This window comes from Leptodactylus fuscus, chromosome 1 (assembly GCF_031893055.1).
Source record: "Leptodactylus fuscus isolate aLepFus1 chromosome 1, aLepFus1.hap2, whole genome shotgun sequence".
Classification (NCBI taxonomy): domain Eukaryota; kingdom Metazoa; phylum Chordata; class Amphibia; order Anura; family Leptodactylidae; genus Leptodactylus; species Leptodactylus fuscus.
In genome coordinates, this window is record NC_134265.1 from 133,831,981 (window position 1) to 133,856,024 (window position 24,044).

The 24,044-nt window shown below is 41.4% G+C and overlaps 1 protein-coding gene across 1 annotated transcript in view; it reads left to right on the plus strand.

Annotated features, from left to right (window-relative positions):
• The window catches only part of ACIN1 (apoptotic chromatin condensation inducer 1), a 71,802-nt gene that overhangs the window by 4,787 nt on the left and 42,971 nt on the right, over window positions 1–24,044 (plus strand). Inside the window, exons 2-8 of the mRNA XM_075276724.1 lie at window positions 8,056–8,121; window positions 8,916–9,027; window positions 11,589–11,708; window positions 13,370–13,458; window positions 16,853–19,918; window positions 21,754–21,975; window positions 22,353–22,465. Coding sequence (XP_075132825.1) covers window positions 8,056–8,121; window positions 8,916–9,027; window positions 11,589–11,708; window positions 13,370–13,458; window positions 16,853–19,918; window positions 21,754–21,975; window positions 22,353–22,465 — 3,788 coding nt within the window. The remainder of the gene's footprint in view (window positions 1–8,055; window positions 8,122–8,915; window positions 9,028–11,588; window positions 11,709–13,369; window positions 13,459–16,852; window positions 19,919–21,753; window positions 21,976–22,352; window positions 22,466–24,044) is intronic.

Sequence of the window (24,044 nt, forward strand, 5' to 3'; positions counted from 1 at the left end):
ATTCCCATGTGGCTAAAAAAAAATAACAAGAATGGTGTGGTTTTTCTTTGGTAATTGTTGTGGGTATTCCAGGGATTTCATCCTTTCCATAAATTGACACATGGATTGATGATCTGCAGCACAGGTCATTTAGCCAATCACTGGCCGCCACACTGATGATGTCACCAAGTGTCATTACAGGACAATGGGAGTGTCAACACTGGAGCACAATGCCTAAGCAGATTGTCACTGGTTTGCTGCATTGAAATAGGTACTCTCAAAATCTAAGGCTGGATTCACACTTGTGATGGAGTGTCCGTAGGAGACTCTACAGCAGAATCTGTTTAAAATTGGCAGAGAGAAGTCCTGCACCGATCCCATAGACTGTAATGGGCTTCACCGGTTTTTATGCAGAAACCAGCGGATCCCATTACAGTCTATCGGGTTTGTGAGATTCGATGTGTAGCTGCTTTTAAAGTAGAGAGGGTCTCCATCTTTTGCATACACATTCAGAACCGAACAACAGAAACCCAAACAAGGATTTTATACTGAAACCAGTGGAAAGTAAAGTGCTTCTTGCAGGACTATTCTCTCTGCTGATTTTAGGTGGAATCTGCAGCAGATTCTCCAACGCAGATGTGAGCCTAGCCTGAAGCATAGCTTCAGTTTCATAAGAAAAAAAAAACATATTACTATATTTTTATAAAATCATTTTTCTAAATGAAAGTATTAAGGGATTTAGTAGTTAAAGCTCTGCATAAAGCACCTTAGAGATCCTTGAATGCCAGCTTCTGAACTAGATACAATGGCTAAAGCACAGCTGACATCTTGGACTTCGAGTGCTTTGCGTTGGCCTTTTACTAAGGCTACATTCACATCTGTGGTGCAGTCTCCATCTCCGAGGAAAAAGTCCCACATGAATGTCTTTGTCCTGTGTTTAAAAACGACTGCATTATAATCAATGGTTCCGCCGGGTTTCATATGTTACCACTGCTTTGGCAAGCCGCCTTTGAGTCCACCGACGGACACAATCACCAGAGATATTACCGTATTTTTCGGACTATAAGATGCACTGGACTATAAGACGCACCTAGGTTTTAGAGGAGGAAAATAGGGAAAAAAAATTTTGAAGCAAAAAATGGTAAAATATTTAATATATGGGAGTTGTGGTTTTGCAACAGCTGCAAGGCCACATTGACAGGTGACCCTGCAGCTGTACGGGGACGCATAGAGTTTTTTTGCGGGGCCAGCTGTACTTTTTAGTTATACCATTTTGGGGAATATCTATTGCTTAGATCACCTTGTATTGAAAAAAAACCCGGTGGTTTATGATAGAGATATATATATATATATATATATATATATATATATATATATATATATATATATATTTTTATTATTTATTTATTTATTTTTTCTAGGGACAGGAGGTGATTTAGAACTTTTATTTATATTTTTAAAGCTTTTTTTTTTTTTTTTTTTTTACTATTTTATTCCCCCCCCCCCCCGGGGGCTTGAACTTGCGGTCACTTGATTGCAAGTCCCATAGACGGCAATACAACTGTATTGCCGTCTATGGGACATTCTGTCTATTAGTATTACGGCTGGTCATGACCAGCCGCAATACTAATACAGCAGTGACAGGCCTGGGAGCCTCATTAGGCTCCCGGCTGTCACCCGAACAGGTCGGCTCCTGCGATATCGCCGCGCAGGAGCCGGCCTGCAACTTTAAAGGTATGGGGCCGGCGGGGACCGGCCCCGGGGGAGAAGGGGCCACCGATACTGACCCGGCATCCGCTGTACTAGAGAGGCGGATGCCGGGGAGGGATAGACGCCGGCACAGGTGCCGAGCCTGAGACATCGCTGCCCTGCCCTGCATGAAGCCAGCGGCGGGGGGATGGAGGAGCGGAATAGCATCACTCCTTCCGCTGCTGGCTTCATGAAGGCCAGAGGAACGCAGCGATGTCTCAGGCCCGGCACCTGTGCTGGAGTCTATCCCTCCCCGGCATCCGCCTCTCTATTACGGCGGATGCCAGGCGCCACATTCGGACTATAAGACGCACCCTTCTTTTCCCCCAAAATTTTGGGGAAAAAAAGTGCGTTTTATAGTCCGAAAAATACGGTACTTAAAGGGATCTTATCGTTGGATACCCTTTTTTTTTTTTTCCTGACTAAACAGAAGAATAGCCTTAAGAAAGGCTATTCTTCTCCTACCTTTAGATGTTCTCTTGCAGCACTGGGGGTGGTCCCCAGTGCTAAAACCGCACTGGGGGCGTTCCCAATGCTGCAAGAAAACTGTCCAGTGCCGCCTCCATCTTCTTCTGGAATGCTCTCTCCCTGTGTCTTCTTTCGTCCTGGGTTTCAATCTTTTAGGCATGCGCAGTCTGCTCTGCCCATGAGCAGAGCCGACTGTGCATGCCCGCGCCCACAAGAAAACGTCCACATTTTCTTGTGGTTGCTTACACAGTAAGCTGGTGTAAGCGACCTTTTTTTTTTTTTTTTTTTTTTTTGTGGCTGCAGGCATGAGCAGTCGGCTCTGCCCGAGGCCCAATGGGAGCCGACTGTGCCTGTCTGGAAGATTGAAACCCAGGACGAAAGAAGACACAGGGAGAGCGTGTTCCAGAAGAAGATAGAGGCAGTGATGGAGAGTTCTCTTGCAGCACTGGGGACGCCCCCAGTGCTGTTTGAGTGCTGGAGACCACCCCCAGTGCTGCGGCAGAACTCATTTGCATACCAAAGAAAACCGGATTTTCAACCGAACGGCAGCGCGGAGAAGACATCTAAAGATAGGATAAAAATAGCTACATGTTAGTCAGAAAAAAATGGTATCCAATGATAGGATCCCTTTAGTGTTTCTGGTGCTGACAGGCTCCCTTTATTAAACCAGTCCCAATACCCTATAGTGCTCAAAGCCATGAGCACAGGGCTCTAATTTGTTTGTAGATTGGCTACTTGATTTTGACAAAAAAAAAAAAAAATCCTTTTTATTTCAATGTGAATGGGCTAAGAGTGCATTGGGGGAGAGTTGGGGCAGCTGAGCATCATGCTCATGAGAAGGTGGGGAAAGGTTTGCTTACATCAGTGTTGCTGGTATTGAGTTGACGATCTTACTAGATGCTCCCACAACACTCCTGATACTCTTAGCTCATTTACATATGAATTCTGCCTTTGTCAACATTAAGCAGTCCTTCTATAAACAAATTATAGCACTGTGCTCACAGCTCTGAGTACCTAGCACTAGGTACTGGAGCTGGTTAACCCCTTCTTGTTCTGTGCCCTACTATTCTGACACCTGTAACTTTTTTTTTTTTTTGTTAAATATTTCAGTGTACAGAAAATTTCTGGCGACTTTGGCAGCGTCTCCGCTCCATATTTAAATACATGACATCCGCTGTACTATTACAGCAGATACTGGGAAGTTAATGCAAAACTCAAGGGTTTAAAGTGCTCGCTATGCCAGTTGATAAATTCCTTAGGGGTGCAGTTTACAGAATAGAATTGACCCTATTTCACTGGTGCTTCCAGGGCTCTGCAAAAGGGATGTGCCATCCAAAATCCAGTCCCTCTAAATCTGTACTCCAAAACTCAGCTACACAGCCCCTTCTGTCTACCAAAACAGCTATTTATGTTCCCTTATGTAATTTATACCTGGGATAACTTGCTTAATATTTTTGGAGCTCCTATCTCTGTTGGCACAAAGTGGGCACAGCATATTAGGCAATGAAATAGCATATTTCTTTACAATTTTCACTTTGCACATTAATTTTTGGGAAGAACTCTTGAACGCAAAATGCTCACTATACTCCTTGATAAATTCTGATTCTACAGTAGGCACATATTTTGCACATATATTTTATTATTTTATTTTTTTTTTTAATTTTACCTCCCAATCTCTGCAGTTGCCTGCCAAAGAAGTGTAAATGACCAAATTAGGCCTCAAATGCACACGGTGCTTTTTTCCTTTTCTGAGCCCTACCACATTTCCTGACAAAAGATTAGGGCCACGTAGTGTGTTTCCAAAATCTGGAAACTGAGCATAATGACTGGAGAACATTCTCAAAAAAAAGTATGTCCAGCAACCATTGAATAAAATATAACTTTTACTTTATCAAAAAATAAAAAGGAAACATCTTACATGCTCCAGGAACATGTTCCTGGAGCATGTAAGATGTTTCCTTTTTATTTTTTGATAAAGTAAAAGTTATATTTTATTCAATGGTTGCTGGACATACTTTTTTTTGAGAATGTTTGAACATTGTTGACCCTTTGCAGTCAGGGTTTTGTCCGATGCAACCATATCGGATCTACAATTGAGTCTGATGTAGCATTCATCTTTTGTATTTTATAATGACTGGAGAGCTGACTTTTCAGTGCCACAAGCTGGGCAGGACTTATTGGGCACTGAACTGGCAGAGATCTGGGAAAATTTTAATTTTCCTTCTGCACCATCAGCAACACATTTTTTGAAAGCCTATCTGCGGTGTGATCATTATAACACTTGATACATTTTTGGAACGGTGCATTTTACAAAATGAGATCACTCCTTGGTACTTTCCTCTGCACTGGCATCTAAGGGACAGATGATTCTGCCCTTCAAAGGTCTAACGTTAACATACAAAGCCATCCACAACCTGTCGCCTCCATATATCTCTAAACTAATCTCCCGCTACCTGCCCACACGTAACCTCAGATCCTCCAATGACCCCCTACTCCGCTCTTCAGACAACCGTCTCCAAGATTTCTCCCGTGCATCCCCTATACTCTGGAACTCCTTACCAAGACACATAAGACTGACCCCCACAATCACAGGCTTCAAGAAGGCCCTGAAGACTCACCTATTCAGGAAGGCCTACAACCTCCAATAACACTATCACTGCACTGCCATCTGTACAGTCTCCCCCCTCTCCTTCTGTCTTCCCCCATAGATTGTAAGCCCTCGCGGGCAGGGCCCTCTACCCCACTGTGCCAGCCGATCATTGTTAGTGTTATATCTACCTGTATACTTTGTGTATTGTATGTAAAGCACCATGGAATTAATGGTGCTATATAAATAAATAATAAAATAATAATAATGGCACGCCTCGCCTTCTGGGTGCACAAACAGCAGATTTCATCTCCATGGGGAGAAATTGCATTGCAAATCGTGAGGTGCATTTTTTTTTTTCTTTCACCTCATTAACAATTTGGAGCTAAAGTGATATTTTATTGGGAAAAAAGTAACACTTTGTGATGCATTTTCTCCCTGGTAATGTGTAACTTTTAGTTGCAAATGAACATATTATCAACTAAAACATGCCAAAATAATGCAGAGATGAAGTAGATATTTATGTGTCACAAAAGAAAATCCCTTAAAGGGATCCTATCACACATACGCTTTTTGTTTTCCTGAGTAATCCGTTGGAATAGCCTTAAGAAAGGCTATTCTTCTCCTACCTTTCGTTGTCATCTCTGCACCGCCGTTCGCCTGAAATCCAGTTTTTTTCTGTATGCAAATGAGGTTTCTCGTAGCACTGGGGCGGGCCCCGGTGGTTAAACAGCATTGGGGGCATCCCCAATGCTGCGAGAGAACTCTCTCTAGCACCGCCTCCATCTTCGTCAGCACTGTCCTCTTCATCCTCCAGCGCAGACTTCTAGGCCTCAGGCAGAGCAGACTGCGCATGCTCACAGGCCACGAGAAAATGGGCGCTTACACAGTATTGTAAGCTGCCATTGCACATGCCCACAGGCCACGAGAAAGTCTGCTCTGCCCGAGGCCTAGAAGTCTGAAACCTGCGCCAGAAGAAGAGGATGAAAAGGATGTTGCTGACGAAGATGGAGGCGGCGCTGGAGAGAGTTCTGTCGCAGCATTGGGGACGCCCCCAGTGCTGTTTGATTGCTGGGGCCCGCCCCCAGTGCTGCATGAGACCTCATTTACATACCCACAAAAAACGGGATGTCAGACAAATAGCGGAACGGAGAAGACAATGAAAGGTAGGAGAAGAATAGCCTTCCTTAATAGAGATGAGCGAACACTGTTCGGAACAGCCGTTCCGAACAGCACGCTCCCATAGAAATGAATGGAAGCGGCTGGCACGTGGGGGGTTAAGCGACCGGCCGCCGGCAAAGCGTACGTGCTAGGTGCTTCCATTCATTTCGATGCGAGCGTGCTGTTTGGATCGGCTGATCCGAACAGTGTTCGCTCATCTCTATTCCTTAAGGCTATTCTGACGTGTTACTCAGAAAAAAAAAAAGCGATTGTATGATAGGATCCCTTTAAAGTCATTTATGCAAGTTGGAGCCTTCCAAAGTTATTACCAAATAATGTGACAAGTCGGGGTGGGCGGGGAAAGTTCTGAGCCCTTAAGGTGTATTTAGGCAGGCTGTGTCACTGGATAACAAGCAAATGTTCCTAGGCCGGTCACATGGGGTAAATATACATTTTTGATAAATGATGTTATTTAGCAAATAGGAGAGGGGAAGGGGTTTAGATTTGTGTAAGAAATAGTTTTATCCTGGACAACCCATATGGGTGAGGCTGGTGAGGTCACTTTCATTTGTCACATGGCCTGTTTACAGCTCAGTCCCATTGATTTGAGTAGGGCTGAGATGCAATATACAGCCCTGTACCTGGTAGTCTGTGAACTGGCTCTATAAGCAGCTGAGATGTGTGTGTGTGTGTGTGTGTGTGTGTGTGTATATCTATCTATCTATATTTTTTTTTTAATCGACCAAAACTTTGAGGAGCAATGCATCAGATATACAACAATGCAACATCACAAATCAATAAGGCTGGGTAGGGCCAAAGTGTCACATTTTCACACTATATCCTTTTAAGGGTAAATTTACACAGCAGAATTCTTACAGAATCTCTCACAAAAAATCTGCTTAATTCATTTCAAGATGCTGCTTTTGTCCTCTAGCTAAACTTACCATAACAGTCTCTTTATCCCCCTAAAATCCTTCTGCTTGCCACCAAAACTGTCTGCTCTAGATGAATGGAAAAGAAATGTCCGCAACAAATCTTCTAAATGTGAATATATGCTAATGCTAGAGCTAAATGATAACTTTTGGCTATGCAATGTTAAAACCACAAATGTCTTGCTTGGGATCTCAACTAGTCCTGGTGAATGTGGTCGCATAGAAATCCAACCAACTAGTGTCACAGCAATTTGTAGATCTCAATGCAAACACAATCAATATCATCAGTTGTGGCACTGCAGAGTGTGAGATTGCAGTGTTATGTTGTGCGAGGCGTCACTGTGGTCAACTAAGGGTTTACTTCCACACATAATGGGAAGAGATACTTGTACGTGCAAACTGGTTTAGTTCATAAGTCTTGCTAACCTTCCCCAGGATTACAGCTCATCCTGATTAGATTGTACATTGCACAAATACCAGAGTAGGGATTCATCTCTCCCTACTCAAACTGCCAGTTCCTCTTGCATGTTTTTTTTTTTTAGAAACTCTTCCAGAGGGGTATTGCTGTGTTATGTATCCTGTATGATTTAGGGAAATAGCAAAGTATGCCTGCCTAGTTGTTTCCATAACCAATAGACTATAATAAAAAGAAGTACACTTAGAGAGAGTGCCATAAATGACTCCTATACACAATTAATACTTAAAGGGGTTGTCCAGGCAAAATTGAACAACCCCTTTAACGTTTAACTCTGCCTGGGACAGTGGGAAAAAAAAATGCATACTCTCCCCCGGAGTCCTCTTGTGTGTCCTGGTTCTTCTGCTCTGGGGGCTTCTTCTGGAGTTCAGCGGATGTGTCTCAGTGGCCATATGACCACCGAGGCCAATCAGCAGGCTTCACACAGATAGTGACATCATATGCCATTCACGGATTGGCGTTAGTGGTCATGTGACTTTTGAGGCCAATCAGCGGCTTCAGAGGACCTCCAGAAGAGACCTGTTCAGCAGAAGGACTGGAACGTGCTGGGAGGACACTGGAGCATTGGGGACAGTGAAGTATGTGTTTTTTGTTTTTTGTTTTTTTTCATGCCCTGTTGTGCTGGTCCCAGGAATCTAAAGGAAATATTACCTTCTGTGTATATGGTGTATCTTACATGTTTGTTTTTTTTTTTTTTTTTTCAGGCTTTGATGCTAGAAAACCTGCAGAAACATTCTACTCCTCACACCGGTTTTCAGCCCAACTCACAGGTATGTATATCTGAGGTTGTGTTTTATTCATCACTGACAATGCATTGACTACTTCAGGGCTGAGAATGTAACAAGCAGCACTTCATTCTGAATCATAGCAAGGAGGGGGGTTCAAACCCCAAAATTTACCCTTCTATGAGTAATTGTGTTCTTGACCCAAAAGCATACAGAATAAATTTCTCTGAGCCAGAATGAGGGGCATTTACTGCATTTGAGGGTAAGTTACAGTTAGGAGTCCAAACTTTTGCGTCTGCAGTCTATAGACATTATATAGCAGTTATTCTCTACTGAGAATGAGATAGAGCCAACAGAGGATGAAACTGCAGAGTGCAGGTAAAAACATGGGAGTGTCATGCAAAGTTATTTAAAAGGTTAGGTATAAAGTGAGTGGATGACTTTTACCATTTCCCTGTCTCATTAGCTTTGAGATCTTGTAGCTAGTACCCATATATTTTGTGGGTGCCATTTTGTCACATTCCCATGATTATGATGCAGGATGAGAGGTTTGCAGCACCTTTTGGGGGCCTAAGCTGTTTACAAGTAAATAAGGGGATGAACATCTTGGGTTCTAATCTCACTGTAAGGGCACTGGAGATGTGCAAATGAGGATGACACTCCACTAAAATGTTGCACATTGATGATAAATAACGAAAATTTCCATTGTATGATTGCTATGGCCCTTCTTTTATTCCATATCCTCTATGATTTTTCTGTGGAGCTACAATGTATACAATTGGAACAATTGTATAAATTGGAACATTTGGAACATAATCTAAACCTATATTTTCCTACAGATGGGGGAAGAAATGGGACAAAACAGTTTCATAAAGCAGTACTTGGAGAAACAGCAGGAGCTGCTCAGGCAGCGTCTACAGAAAGAAGCACGAGAGGCACAAGAAGCAGAAGGTACACTTAGGATTGTTTTATATACACGGTCAACATCTTCAGTGTCTCTGTTCTCTTTTTAGACCTCTAGGACTCCCTTATGCCTTTCTTTGTTATTAAAAGTAAAGCGTAGCTTGACCTGTGGCTGTTCTCTAACATAGGTAACACATTAAAGGCATTATCCGGTACAGCCATAAATGTATTTAGTTGTTTTACTATGAACAACCAGGATTTATTGTTTACAAAGCATCTCTAGTTTGGAGGAGAAAAAAGGGGATTGTGATAACACAAGAGACCACAAAAAAGAGGCGTATATGTCCCTGACACAGAACAGTCATGACCCTCTGAAAACACAAGACAAAATCAGATAGAATAAACCTCTAGAAGAAATGGTCATCTATATTAGTTTCTATAGGGGACACATTTATATGATAACTTTTCTAAACATTCCTGAATTCTTTTGAAAGTAAATGTTACAAGTTCTGCATCTAATTAATTATGCAATATCAATAATTGTGTAATTAATCACTTTTAAGTCTGAGTTAATAACCTTTTTCTGACTGTACCCAAGACTGGCCCCCATTCTGACTCCACAGCCCTGGTACTATATAGCTGACCTATCTGTAAATTCCTATGAGGACTATGCTATTTTTAAATCTTATATTTTAAAAAGGATATTTAAGTGCATGTTCATGGATCTGAGTAAATAAGCTTGGTTTATTAAACTGTAGGCTGCAGCAGAAACACAGCGGCTTTTCACAGAAAGTGAGAGTGCTTAAATTATACCAATAGGGAAACAGCTGGAGTATCCGTAGGTATAATTGACATACCGCAATTTCCAAAAAACGCAGCGGATTCGGAAATTGCACCATTTCCACTATACATATCTTTCTGCAGTGTGTGGATGGGATTCGATAGAATCCCATCCTCGTTGCAGTAATTGTAAGTCACATTTTTTGCATTGGCATTTACAGCATGTGGGGCCCGGCCTTAGGTGTGGGTTTTTATTTTTTTTTTAGTTTTTAGGCTATGAGTTAGGGTCTGGGGTTACTAGGTGGGGTGGCATAGACACACAAGTCCAGTTTTTTTTAGTCCCAAACAAAGAGAGTTTATTTTCACTCAAAAATATAGTGCAGCAACAAAGGAAACAATACAAAAATAAATACCTGCCCGGCTAGGCTCTAACTAAACATAGAATAGGTTACCTCACCTAGAAGAACAGAAATCAAAAGCCAGTTGAGTCATTCAGGACACAGCTCCAAAAATATGACCTCTGTCAGCTCTCCAGCCAAGCTCTGCCAAAGTGTTGCTGCTGGAGCTGGCTTCTTAAGCCTCCTTGATGAGCAGATTCTCTGCAACTGAGTCACTGCTGGAACATCCCCAAAGTGTGGACTGGAGGCGGGTGGAATGACAGGTCCCACTACCAACCTACCTGCCATTCCTAAAAATCCAGCCCAGTACTGAGCATTTACCAAAATGCTCAGCAGACGAAAGCTGTCTGCTGAGAACATTCCTGGAGTTTTCTCATCTCACCCACCTGAGTAGTCTGGGTGAGATATACACCCCCCTCCATTACCTGACCAGCCATCGGCTTACACTATATATATATATATATATATATATATATATATATATATATATATATATATATATATATATATTTTTTTTTTTTCTTTAGGCATCAATGTAATGTTTTGTGGGGAGGAATGGAGGGGAACACACTCTTATGATTGTGTTTTGGGTTTTGTTATGGCATTGTTTGCTATAAAAATGACATGTACCCGTTAATACGTTTATCTTTATCAAATTTATACCATTTTTGTTATGATATACTAGGCAGTAAAAAAAAAACACTTTGATTTGTGTTGCCATATACTAAAACACATAATTTTTAATATTTACCTCTATAGATCTGCGAGCTGCCTTTTTTTTTTCTTTTATAAGGGGGGCAGATGACAATTGACAGCAATTTGGACATTTTATTTATTTATTTTTTGTTTGGTGTGGTAGAGGTAGGGCTTAATAGGAGTACTACCTTGGTGCACTTTCACAAGACCCCCAATTGCCATGACAACCTATCAACACCTATGATTGCATTGTTTGGTGGGGTGGCGATCAGGTGTTGAAGTGAATCCCCTTCATTTTGCTAAACCCTCAGATCCTGCTGTCGTTATTGATGCCATAGTCTGATGGTTAATCCTGGCAGCTGCTGACTGGTGTAAGATGCTTGACGTGGGCCTAGCTCCTAAATTCACACAATATTTCCTCTACCGGATTCCGCCTTCCATGTATAATGGAAAGAGGTTAAATGCTTTTTGCTTTCTGTTGCATAACCCTCCATTCATATTTGCTTTTGTTCCAGTGCATATTTTGTATATATTTGTTTGTGTTGCTCTTTGATGATCTAAAGAATGAATTATTAAAAAAAAAAAAAAGGATGGTTGCTTCATAAATCAATAAATGGGAAAAAAAAGATGATTCATAACAGATCTGCTGTTTGCAAAAATAAGCCTAAGCAGCACTACTTGGAATTGTTTAACTGATTTGGTTCATGTACAAAAAAAAGTCTCTTTGCTTTACAGAACCTTTTGTGGAGTCGGAGGATGAGAATGTGAATCCTGACATAGTGCCAGAACCTCCTGATGATATTATCTGTTCTGTTCTGAAAATGCCAGAAGTAGAGTTGGGAAAACATACTCCTAGTATGTATATAATTGCAGTTATACAACTCATATTAATCATAGCAAAATAATGCGTAGCATAGAGGGACAGTCACTGTATGCATTCTCTTTATGCTAATAGTTTTATACGTCGGAGCAGTTTCAACTATTATGCAACCAATCTTCTATATAATGTAATAACTTGTAGTGCATAGTACTACAAATAAACAGGTGTTTGAAAAAGAGATGTATCCTTAAACAGTTCAGTAATATCTTTTCAGTCTTTTTAAAGGGAGCCTGTCCCTATGAAAATGAATTCCATCGTGTTATAGATCAGATGGAGCTGAGCAGATTGATGTATAGTGTTTGTGTGAAAAGATTCAGTATTGCGCTATGTTCACACTAGTGTTCGGGTTTGTCTTCTTCGAGTCTGCTTGGGGACCTGAAAAACAGAAACCATATCTGCTTAAAAATGTTACCCATGGAAACTATAATGGGGTCCACTGGGTTTCCAGCTGACTTAGGCTGATATTATACAGAAATCTTGCAATTAGGACTTTTATCTCTGCCTATTTTAAGCACAATGGGAGGGGGTGGGGGTGGAGTCACCGAACGCTAGTGTGAACCTTTAGTCTTGGGAATCCAGGAAGCCTTCCAAACCTGTGATCTCCAGCTACTGCTGTATAGATACTGGACACCAGAGAGAGTGTAGAGATGTCAATCTATAAGTAATATAGAATATTTTGCCCCCAAACTTTATATCTTTCTGCTCATTTTCCCCTGCTATAACATGCTGTCTGCAGATTGGACTGTATGTTCAATATGATGGGTTCTATTACATGTTACTTTTTTTAAATTCATTATTATTATTATTATTATTATTATTATTATTAATCCAGTTAATACTTGAGTTATTCATTTTTACTTTTTTTTTTAATAAATTTTTTACAAACAAGGCAACGCACAAAAACAAAAAATACAAAAATACACAATGAAAGCGATCCGGGCCAGGAAACCTGGACCTACTTAAAGAGGACCTTTCATCAGATTGGGCACAGGCAGTTCTATATACTGCTGGAAAGCTGACAGTGCGCTGAATTCATCGGCTATCGGCTTTCCCGATCTGTGCCCTGGGTAAAGAGCTAGCGGTCCCGGTACCGTAGCGCTTTACAGTCAGAAGGTTGTTCCTGACACTCAGTCAGGTATGTCCTTTTCCACAGCAGTGCCTATCGCGCTGTACAGTGCTCCTCCATAGATGAGTATTATCTGGAGGGGAGGGGGGCGTTCCTCCCCACTCACACTGTACAGCACAATAGGCGCTGTTTTGGAGAAGGACGTACCTGGCTAAGTGTCAGAAACGCCCTTCTGACTGTAAAGAGCTACAGTACCAGGATCGATAGCTTTTTACCCGGGGCACAGATCGGGAAAGCCAATAGTGCGCTGAATTCAGCGCACTGTCGGCTTTCCAGCAGTATATAAAACTGCCTGTGCCCAATCTGATGAAAGGTCCTCTTTAAGCTATTCTTATGTCTAAAAATGTGCTATTATAAAGTAAAATTGTTTCATCAGAGTTCAAAATACAGTTTGAAAACTATAAAGATAATATAGCTGGTAGCATCATGCTTGCCTGTCATAGAAAGTATAATTTCATTTAATGAAATTACTTTGAGCTTTGACACTAAACATTAAATACTTTGTTTCAGAGAAAGGTCATCCTGTTTTGGAAGATCCAGATGAATCTGAAGAAGAGTTTCCCAAGAAGCGGGAGAGGAGGTCATCTCGAGTTAAACAGGTAACTTGATTTACATCTTCCTCCATTCTTCCACTGCATCAGAGTATAAAGTGAACGTGTCTGGTGATCTCTGCTGCCTTATGGGAGCTGGATATGACAGAGAGAGAAAAGCTGAGCTCTTTGATGTGAGTTTGCATGATTCAAAAATGAAAAAACTCTTGATAGGGTCTTATGAGAAACTGTGGATCACCTATCCACACAAAATGATTGCTAGCCTTCTATGGAGAGACACAGATACAAGGAAAGCTGTCAATCGCTGAGAGTGGACGGTGTAAGCAAGACTTACTGCCCCTCCTAAGTGTTCACAGCTTACACTACAAAGTACTAGGACTTTTTTTTTTATTAACCATTTTCTATAGTGACAAGAAGAGCTGGATGATTAATTTAATTACCGTATTTCAGCTTTTAAAAGATGCGCAATTCAGATTTTCATCACAATCATGAAATTGATGTTAGCCCCACCCTCGCCGGTGGCGTTAATATCGAGCTGAGGTGAGAAGGCAGCAGGACAAGCGGTGAAGTGGTGAGCAAGTTGGGTGATGTAACACACTGCTTCTGCAGCCATGTCCTGCTGTGAATAAATGAAAATTGTATTCAGGTCCTTGGATTTTCAGTTTGTAGAGACTGAGACCGGCTCTTGCTCTGTCACAATCTGAAAAGTGATATAGCAATACTGTATGTACCAGCATACTGCCCTCTCTTGGGACTCCAAAAGCAGCCATCACACTTAGAGAGTTTATGCACCACTGGCACTTTCACAATATTCTAGTTGTAGATGTGCAGGATCCAGTTACGGTTAGTGCTGTCCATTGGTCAGTCTCTAGAAATTAAGGTCTTAGCAGCAAGGCCTAAGCTACATTAGGAGCACTGAAGAAAACTTGGGTTAACACCTGACTGCAGAGGAGAGGACCTAATTAAATCTGGGTATAGGGACAGACACACTGTAGGGAATGTGCAGGTGGGAGACACTGTGTATTAATGTGGCAGCTGCCCAAGATGCATGTCTTCCGGGACAGTACTCTTACAAAGAAGTGCTATCCACAGACGGCTTCTACATTGGCTCCTTAGGGATCACTGCAATAGATTTTCAACGATGACAACAGTTTACTTAGTGTCCCCTTCCTCTCTGACCTCTATATGTCATGTGACCGCTACCCTCCTGTCTGCCCCTGGGTCAGATGCTGCCTCCTCATTCCACAGCAGTGCAGGGTGAGTGATCACTGGACTCCTGCACTTTTCTTGTGGCCATATCTACAGTTAAAGTAATTTTAATGACTTCCTTACCTATAAAGCCATAAACATACTATTTATTATGGTGTATAATGTTATATGATGAGATTCAATAAAGTAATATACATGTTCTCTAGAAAATCGGTATATACCACAATAGATTATGTACATGTATGTATATAATGTGTGTGTATTATATGTATGTGTGTATATGTATATTTTATTAATATATATATATATATATATATATATATATATATATATATTTTTTAATTATAATATTTTACTGAATGTTAGCCTTTTATTTAACCCCTTCCCGACATGCGCCGTAATAGTACGGCGCATGTCGGGTCTGTAACTATGGCGACCGCCATAGCCGCCGGGTGTCTACTGCTTTAAGCAGTAGACAACCGGCTCTAATGCCTCCGATCGGTCCCCGGACCGATCGGAGGCATTAACCCCTCCGGCGCCGCGGTCAAAGGCGCTGGAGGCGCCATTTTGGCCGGGATCGCCGGCTCCTGGAGCATGCTCCAGGGCTGACGTCCCGTTGCCATGACAGCCGGGAGCCTTGTACAGGCTCCCAGGCTTGTCTGCAAATCCTCTCTTTTGCAGGCTGGTCTATGCAGCCTGCAAAAGAAAGGATGCTTTTTTTCCAATGCATTAGCATTGTAATGCATTGCATTAGTGATCAGACCCCCTGGGGTTCAACACCCCTAGGGGGTCTAATAAATGCAAAAAAAAAATTAAAAAAAAAAAGTTAAAAAAATATAAAAAGAATTAAAAGTTCAAATCACCCCCCTTTCCCTAGAACACATATAAAAGTAGTTAAAAACTGTGAAACACATACATGTTAGGTATCCCCGCGTCCGAAATCGCCCGCTCTACAAATCTATAAAAATATTTTTCCTGTTCGGTAAACGCTGTAGCAGGAAAAATAGTCAAAAGTGCCAAACCGCCGTTTTTTCACTGTTTTGATTCTGATAAAAATTTGAATAAAAAGTGATCAAAGCAATAACATTTCCCGAAAATGGTAGAACTAAAAAGTACACCCGGCCCCGCAAAAAAAGACGCCCTATGCGACTTTTAGAAAAAAAAAATTTTAACACAGTTTTGGAATTTTTTTTAGGGGTCAAAATGTAAATAAAACCATATAAATTTGGTATCCCTGGAACCGTACCGAAACACAGAATATAGGGGACATGTCATTTTGGCTGCACAGTGAACGCCGTAAAACCAAAGCCCGTAAGAAAGTCACAGAAATGCATTTTTTTCTTCAAATCCACCCCATTCTGAATTTTTTTTCCTGCTTCCCAGTACATTATATAGAATAATTAATGGTAGCATCATGAAGAAAATTTGTCCCGCAAAAATTAAGACCTCATATGGCTCTGGGAGCGGAGAAATAAAAAAGTTATGGGGTTTAGAAGGAGGGGAGTCAAAAACGAAAATCAAAAAATGCCATCGGCGGGAAGGGGTTAAATAACAAATTACATAAGCCTACATGAGATATAGATAGATATGAGTGTGTGTGTAGAATCTACGACCACCAAAAGTATGTCGGCAAAGTATGTCCCCTACTAAAGCATATAAGTGGTTTAAAAGTAATTCTGGTGTGATAGATTTCCTTTTAAGCAAAAACAGAAGAAAATCAATAGTAAAATCGAAAATCAACCATATGATTTAAGGGATTCAACCATTAAAACTGAATTTCTTTTTTCTCCCTAACACGTAGGAATAGCCTTAAGAAAGGCTATTCTTTTCCTACCTTTAGATGTCTTCTCCACACCGCCATACTGTAGCTATTCTGATTTTCATTGGTATGCAAATGAGTTTTCTCACAGCACTGGGGGCTGTCCCCAGTGCTGGAGAGGCCACTGCTGGAGAGTTCTCAAAGCACTGAGTACGCCCCCAGTGCTGCAAGAAAACTCGTTTGCATACCGATGAAAACTGGGATTTCTTCGTAAAAGCGGCGCGGAGAAGACCTCTAAGAGTAGGTGAAGAATAGCCTTTCTTAAGGCTATTCCTACATGTTGGGGACAAAAAAATCAGTTTTAATGATTTATATATATATATATATATATATATATATATATATATATATATATATTTGGGCAAAATCACCCAACCCTAGTGTCAGGACTTAGTTTTGTCTTTTATTTTTCAGGCCAAAGTATCTAAGCCAAGTGTACTTGCACAACCAGTGCAAGAACCAGAACCACGCAGGACATCAACACGTGGACGTAAATCTGCTGCAAGAGAAGAAGTAGAAGAGGTTGGTGAAGAAGGGGAGCAAGAAATGGAAGAAGAAAAGGAACTAGCAGTTGAAAAGGAGGAGGAAGAAGCTCCAAAAAGAAGAAGATCATCAAGAACAACTGTTGCTCTTCAGCACAAAAAATCACCAAAACCTAAACGATCTCCTTCTCCACCCGAATTATTAGAAACAGCCTCAACTATTGAGGGAGAGGAGACTTCAGAAGAACGTGTTCCTCCAATGCTGTCTCTTGAAAGTATTCACCAACAGAATGCTGAGAAGCAAACGTCACCCGTGTCAGAAAAGACCAGCTCTCCAAGGCTGCTCATCAAAGAGAGCCCTAAGAGTCACAGATCACCACAGAAAGGAAGACGCCAGATGAGAGAACGAATTGAAGCCAGTGCAGATTCAGCAGTACTGCAAGCACCAGTATCAGCCATTGTTACTCAACAGACTGCACCATGTGAACAGGAAGAAGAAAAAATGGAGATTACACCACAGGATTCTCGAATGTCGGAGGATGCTAAGAGTTCCTCCGTGGTTATGACAGGAGCATCTGGTGCAAAGGAAGCAAAAGTCAGGTCATCGCTAGTATTGATGAAGCCTCCAGTTCGCTCAAAGTTAGAAGGGACAACATCTGTGTGTGCACAAAGTCTGCAAATAGTTGAGAAGTTATCATCTAGGGGTGTTCAGGCCATGTCCATATTAGAAAAACAAGATGTTGAGCCTTGCTCTGAGGTAAAAGAAAGCCAGTCCTTGTCAGGCTCTCCTGAATTAGTAAGATCAAGTATGAAGTCAAAATCTTTGCATGAGAAATCAGATGCAAGCTCATTCATTGTTAGTGGTCCAAATGAATCAGAAAAACCAGATCTTTCACCAGCTTGTTCCCCCAGCTTAACTAGGACAAGACGATTAAGGCTTAGAACATCGAGTGCACATCAGGACCAACCAGAAAATGTAAAACTCATAGAAGCAATGGACCTTGAGGAGAAAGCGCCAGCACCAGTGATGCTTAGTGAGCCTCTGGATAATGAACAAGAAATTGCTCTCAAAGTATCCGAATCTAAACAGACTGAGGTAAAACCAGAGGAGGAAACTGAGACAAAGCCACATAAAACCGAAATACCAGTAAAACCAGAAGAGATTGTTGACAAACCACAATTGGATGATCCTTATGTGACAGTGTCACAGACAGACACAACAGAAACCACCAGCACCAATGTTTTACCTGAGGATTCTGTAAAGGACAGTGTATGTTGTTCTGGCCCATCAGTGATGGAAGAGTCCTTGCTAGATACTAAAAGTTCACATACTGAGGAAGCGACTTTGATAAAGGAAGCCCCAGAAATGATTCTAGAAAACAAGAGGCCATCTATTACTGAGGAAACAATGGAAATAACAGAAAATAGCACAGAAGTAGAAGACCCTGTAAAGATGGAATCAGAAGAAGCCCTTATTCCTGAGACTGCCCCACTAGAGGAGACCTCATTAAAGCCATATACAGAATTACAAAGAGTTGATGAATCGGAAACGGTGACAGAAGATAGTCCTATGACTGTGGCTGAAGCATTCAAAAACGCTGAGAATATTCCAAAATCTCCCATTTCCATATCACCAGCTAAGGAGGAGCCTACAGGAACTGCAGATGAAACCACACAGGTTGCTGCAAATATAGAAGAGACTCCCAACATTTTACCAAACGAGGATTTGAGAGTGGCAGCTAACCAGGAAGATAGTGGATTGCCGACTGAAGCTGAAGCAACTCCAACCTCTTCAGGCATTTCAGTATTATCATCATGTAGTAACTTGGATGCAACATTGGAAAATTCTGTAGAGCAACAATCTGATAATGTCTCTGAGCAACAAGTTCAAGAAGCAGCAGCAGCCACCAGTACGATTTCCCACGACTCTGAGATATCGCAGCAGGACAGTGCTGTGGGCCTAGAAGCACCTGAAGATAATATGGATGACAAAGATTCTCCAGTTAATTCAGATACAGATATGCTTACCAGCCTCTTGCCACCTGTTATACAAGACGACACACTAAGTGAACAGGTAACAATGCCTACAGCTGAAACAGAAGACCATATCGCAAAGAGTACTGAAGTAGGTATTGAGGAAGCTTCAGAAGAATGTAAAGCTAATCGCATAGATCCAGAGGAAATTGGGCTTCAACCTTCAGAGATTAGCATAGATTCTCAGCAGTCTGAAGTGATCATGGCAGAGGAGGATGTTCCAGTTATTGCACAAGAGCCTGAATTGCAGAAAGAATTAATTTCTGAAGACCACAAAAAAACTTCAGTGGAAGAACACCCTGGAGAAATTCTTTCTGAAGATCCACCTCAGCATAATGTAGAAGAACCAGAATTAACTCATGTACCCTCACCAGCACAAAATGAGATGGGTAGTAAGTCAGATATGCAATCTACAGTAGGTGATGAAAGCTCAGAAACTAATGTGGATGAGTTACAAAGTGTCTCAGCACCACCATCAGAGCCAAAGGAACCAGAGCCAGAATGCTCTATGGATGCAGATACTGTGCCAGACCAGGTATTGCCCCTTGAGACTGGAAATTCAGAGAGCAATGATATCATTGATATGCCAGAAGAAAAAACAGAACCACAGGTGGAAGATGAACCAGTTAAACCAGAAATTGATGCATTACCGGAACATCGTACTACAGATGAATTGCTACCCAATGAAGATCCGCACCATGAAATAGAAGATGACACTCATGAGGAAGAAGTTGTAAAGGAGGCTGCTGTGTTAGAAGTCCGACGAAGTAGGAGCTCTTCCTCCTCATCAACCTCCTCCTCTTCCTCATCTTCGTCATCATCCTCCTCTTCATCCCGCTCATCACGTTCTTCTACAGAGAGGTCATCCCATTCCAGACGTAGCTCCCGTTCTAAGTCTTCATCACCAGAAAGGCAGGACCAGAAGTCAGTGTCTTCCAGGTCTTCATCTCCTCACAGTGACAAGGTGAGGTTTTGTTAATTGTACATCAGTATGGAAAATGTATTATTGAGATGGTTAATTATATAGTTCTTGCCTATGACGGCGGATCCAGACACCAACAGTCTGTCTGCATACTTTGTCATCTTGTGAGTGCGTTACGAAAACATGACCCAGTTTCTCTCCATTAACATATAATTGGAAATCCTTATTGCAGCACCCAGTGTGTGGTCAGCTTAGGTTTTGTTCAGACTTGGACTAAAATATGCTGACTGCACTCCATCAAAAGAAAAATACTTTTGTTGACTGCATTCTCATTGCAGTTTATAGGATATTCTGATATCTATCTAGAAGTGGCAGTCACTTTATAACAAGGCACAGACTTCACCCCCACCCATGATGACACCTTCTGATATATGGAAAACTAGGTTTACACAGCACATTTTTACTGAAAAAAAAAGCATGTTAAAATTCTAACATTTTTATGAAACCGTAAAGACTCAGTCTATAAACTTAGACTATAGTTGAACTGTCCCTTTAAATAAAGACATCACCTCTTCTGACATGTGTCTTAATAGTGTATTCCCCATACAATAAAAAAAAATTCTGGATGTATTGTGCCACTTCTCCTACTTCCAGAAGCTAGAGTAAAGAGACAAGTGGCTGTGTGTCTACATTCTCATACTGTACAGTCCGTGCTGACTTGTCAGATTGAGTAACGGCACATCCCACTAAAAAATAGGGGAAATGATAACACCCAGTTGTCAATTTAGTCATACATTTCAGTGTTAAAAAAAAAAAAAAAACCCACTCCCCCATCCTTTAACCACTTCCGGACCGACCATAGACTATATACGTCTGGGAAGTGGTTGCCTAGTTCTGACAGGACGTACCGGTACGTCCAGTCAGAACACAGTAGCTGCACAGAGATCGTGCAGCTGATTTCAATGAGTGCTGTATACACGGCTATGGACGCTGCCATAATTCAGCCGCCCTCTGACCCGGCGGACACGTGATCCACCGGGAGCAGAGTCTTACCAGAGCTGCTGGGTCCTACAGGACCCCAGATCAGCTCAGTAAGCTGTATATACAGTGTGCAGGAGGCTGTATTTCTCCTGCAACTGGGGTTAAATGTACCAGCCCCAGTTATAGGAGAAATCAGCCTCAAGTACAAAAAAAAAAGTGATCTGATGTCCCCAAAGGTCTCTTATCACCTTATGGGGACACAATCTGGAAAAAAAATAAAATAAAAATATAATAAAGTTTTTAAAAAATGTAAATAAAATAATAATAAAAAATAAATAAATAAAACGCCATTATTAAAGGTTATAGCCCCACCCCCGACACCATACAAAATAAAAATTACCGTAACAGAGAGGAAAAACTATATTGTAAAGTTTTTCAGTGACACTTTGTGTTATTAAATAAAAATAATAATAATAAATTGAAAACCAGACACAATTTCCCTCCTATTTTGTTTATATTTTCCCGGATATAAAAAAATTAAAACTCATTTGAAAATAAAAATAACATAAAAATAAAAACCTATGTGCCCCCGAAAAAAGACGCAAAAATTAGTTGACTGAGACATACGGGAAAAATGTTACAGACCTCAAAACCGCACATACAAAATAAACCTAAAATGTGTCTGGTCCTGGACCACAAATTGGCCCGGTACTGAAGTGGTTAACAGACATGTGAGGAAAGGAGAGATAATAATAATTAATAATAAAAAAAAAATGGTTAAACCATGTATGGTGTGTATAGACAAATATATATAAAAAAAATTATAAACTTTGTGATAGAGCCATAGCATCAAATGGGCACAAAATAAAAACTGTACTTCTACTTGAATCTTCAAGGATCAGTTGTGTACTGAGAGATCTGAGACAGAATGCCCTGCGGTCCAGCCTTCTGAAGTCTTGCCTTTGGAAACATCACAACCTCTACCAAGTACCTCTCCACCTCCTCCACAAACCACCGTGCAGCTGCAGAGGAACATCTCTACCCAAGGGCACAGTCCTTTGCTAACAGGCCGTGGAGAACGACGTAGGTCACATGCAACAGATGATGCAGAAGAGCAAGTAAGTGAGATGCATTACACACTACCTACTTTTCATTGAACCATTGGTCACATGGCCATGCTGTAGCTCAGTCCCATTGAAATGAATAGGATGAAGCTGTAATACCAAACCCAGCCAGTATACAATGTATGGCGGAGTGCTTGTAAGTGGTAATGAGGTTACAGCAATCAATATCCTAGTCCCGAACAACCTCATGAACAGTAATTGTTAGATTTTAATGACAAATTATTGAACTATAGGAAATGTAAATAATCTTTGTCTCTTTCTACATTTTACTATTGATTTTTTTCCATTCTACCCATTTTGTCTGCAACTGTCCGTTCTAATGCTTTACTCTTATTTCTATGTCTCCCTTATTTTTATTTTTTGGCTGTCAGGAACAGAGTAAGAGAATAAGATTAGAGCCACAGTCTGAGGATCAGGACCAGATAAGTCCTGTCCCTGGGGAGCAGGAGGTGGAAGAGGAACACAGCCCAGAGGACAACAATATGTAAGTGTCAATAAGCAATCGTCATGGAAGAACTGTGGGTATCCACAGTTGATGTTACCATGTATTTCATATACAGAGGGTGACAGTACTGAACACCAATTTTCTAAGTAAATATATTTCTTAAGGTGATATTGTCATGAGCTGTTAGTAACAACCCATCCAATCCACAGATATCACACCATAGATGTCCATAAATTCTGTGTAATGAGAAATGACAAAGGGAAAAAGTATTGAACACGCTTAGGGGGCATTCACACTTGCACCGCTGCCCGCCCGCCCGCCGTGATTCTGCCTAAATCGCAGGAAAAACTGCTCGGTGATGGCTTTCTGGCGGTCAGTTTAAAAACCCATTCATTTTGATGGGTTTTTAAAGCAAAAGGTGTCCTTATGCAGCCTCTCCACTATGAAAGCGCTTTTTTTTTTTTTTTTTTGCGCACAGACACAGTCCGGCGTCTCCAAATTTGTGTCCATGCAAAAAAAAAAACGGTTTCAAGGCGGAGAGGCTGCATACGGACACAGGCAGTTTGCTTTAAAAACCCATTAAATGAATGGGTTTTTAACCCCTTCCCGACATGCGCCGTAATAGTACGGCGCGTGTCGGGCTTTAAGCAGTAGACAACCGGCTCTAATGCCTCCGATCGGTCCCCGGACCGATCGGAGGCATTAACCCCTCCGGCGCTGCTGTCAAAGGCGCCGGAGGCGCCATCTTCCCGGCGGCGCATGGGCGCCGCCATTTTGGCAGGGATCGCCGGCTCCTGGAGCATGCTCCAGGGCCAACCCCCCGTTGCCATGACAGCCGGGAGCCTTGTTAAGGGCTCCCAGCCGGTCTGCAAATTCTCTCTTTTGCAGGTTGGTGTATACAGCCTGCAAAAGAGATGATGATTTTTTGCAATGCATTAGCATTGTAATGCATTGCATTAGTGATCAGACCCCCTGGGGTTCAACACCCCTAGGGGGTCTAATAAATGCAAAAAAAAAAAAAAAAAAAGTAAAAAAAAATATAAAAAGTATTAAAAGTTCAAATCACCCCCCTTTCCCTAGAACAAATATAAAAGTAGTTAAAAACTGTGAAACATATACATGTTAGGTATCCTCGCGTCTGAAATCGCCCACTCTACAAATCTATAAAAATATTTTTCCTGTTCGGTAAACGCCGTAGCAGGAAAAATAGTCAAAAGTGCCAAACCGCCGTTTTTTCACTGTTTTAATTCTGCTAAAAATTTGAATAAAAAGTGATCAAAGCAATAACATTTCCCGAAAATGGTAGAACTAAAAAGTACACCCGGCCCCGCAAAAAAAGACGCCCTATGCATCCCCGTACACCTATGTATAAAAAAGTTACGGCCGTCGGAATATGGCGACTTTTAGAAAAAAAAATTAACACCGTTTTGGAATTTTTTTTAGGGGTCAAAATGTAAATAAAACCATATAAATTTGGTATCCCTGGAACCGTACCGAAACACAGAATACAGGGGACATGTCATTTTGGCTGCACAGTGAACGCCGTAAAACCAAAGCCCGTAAGAAAGTCGCAGAAATGCATTTTTTCTTCAAATCCACCCCATTCTGAATTTTTTTC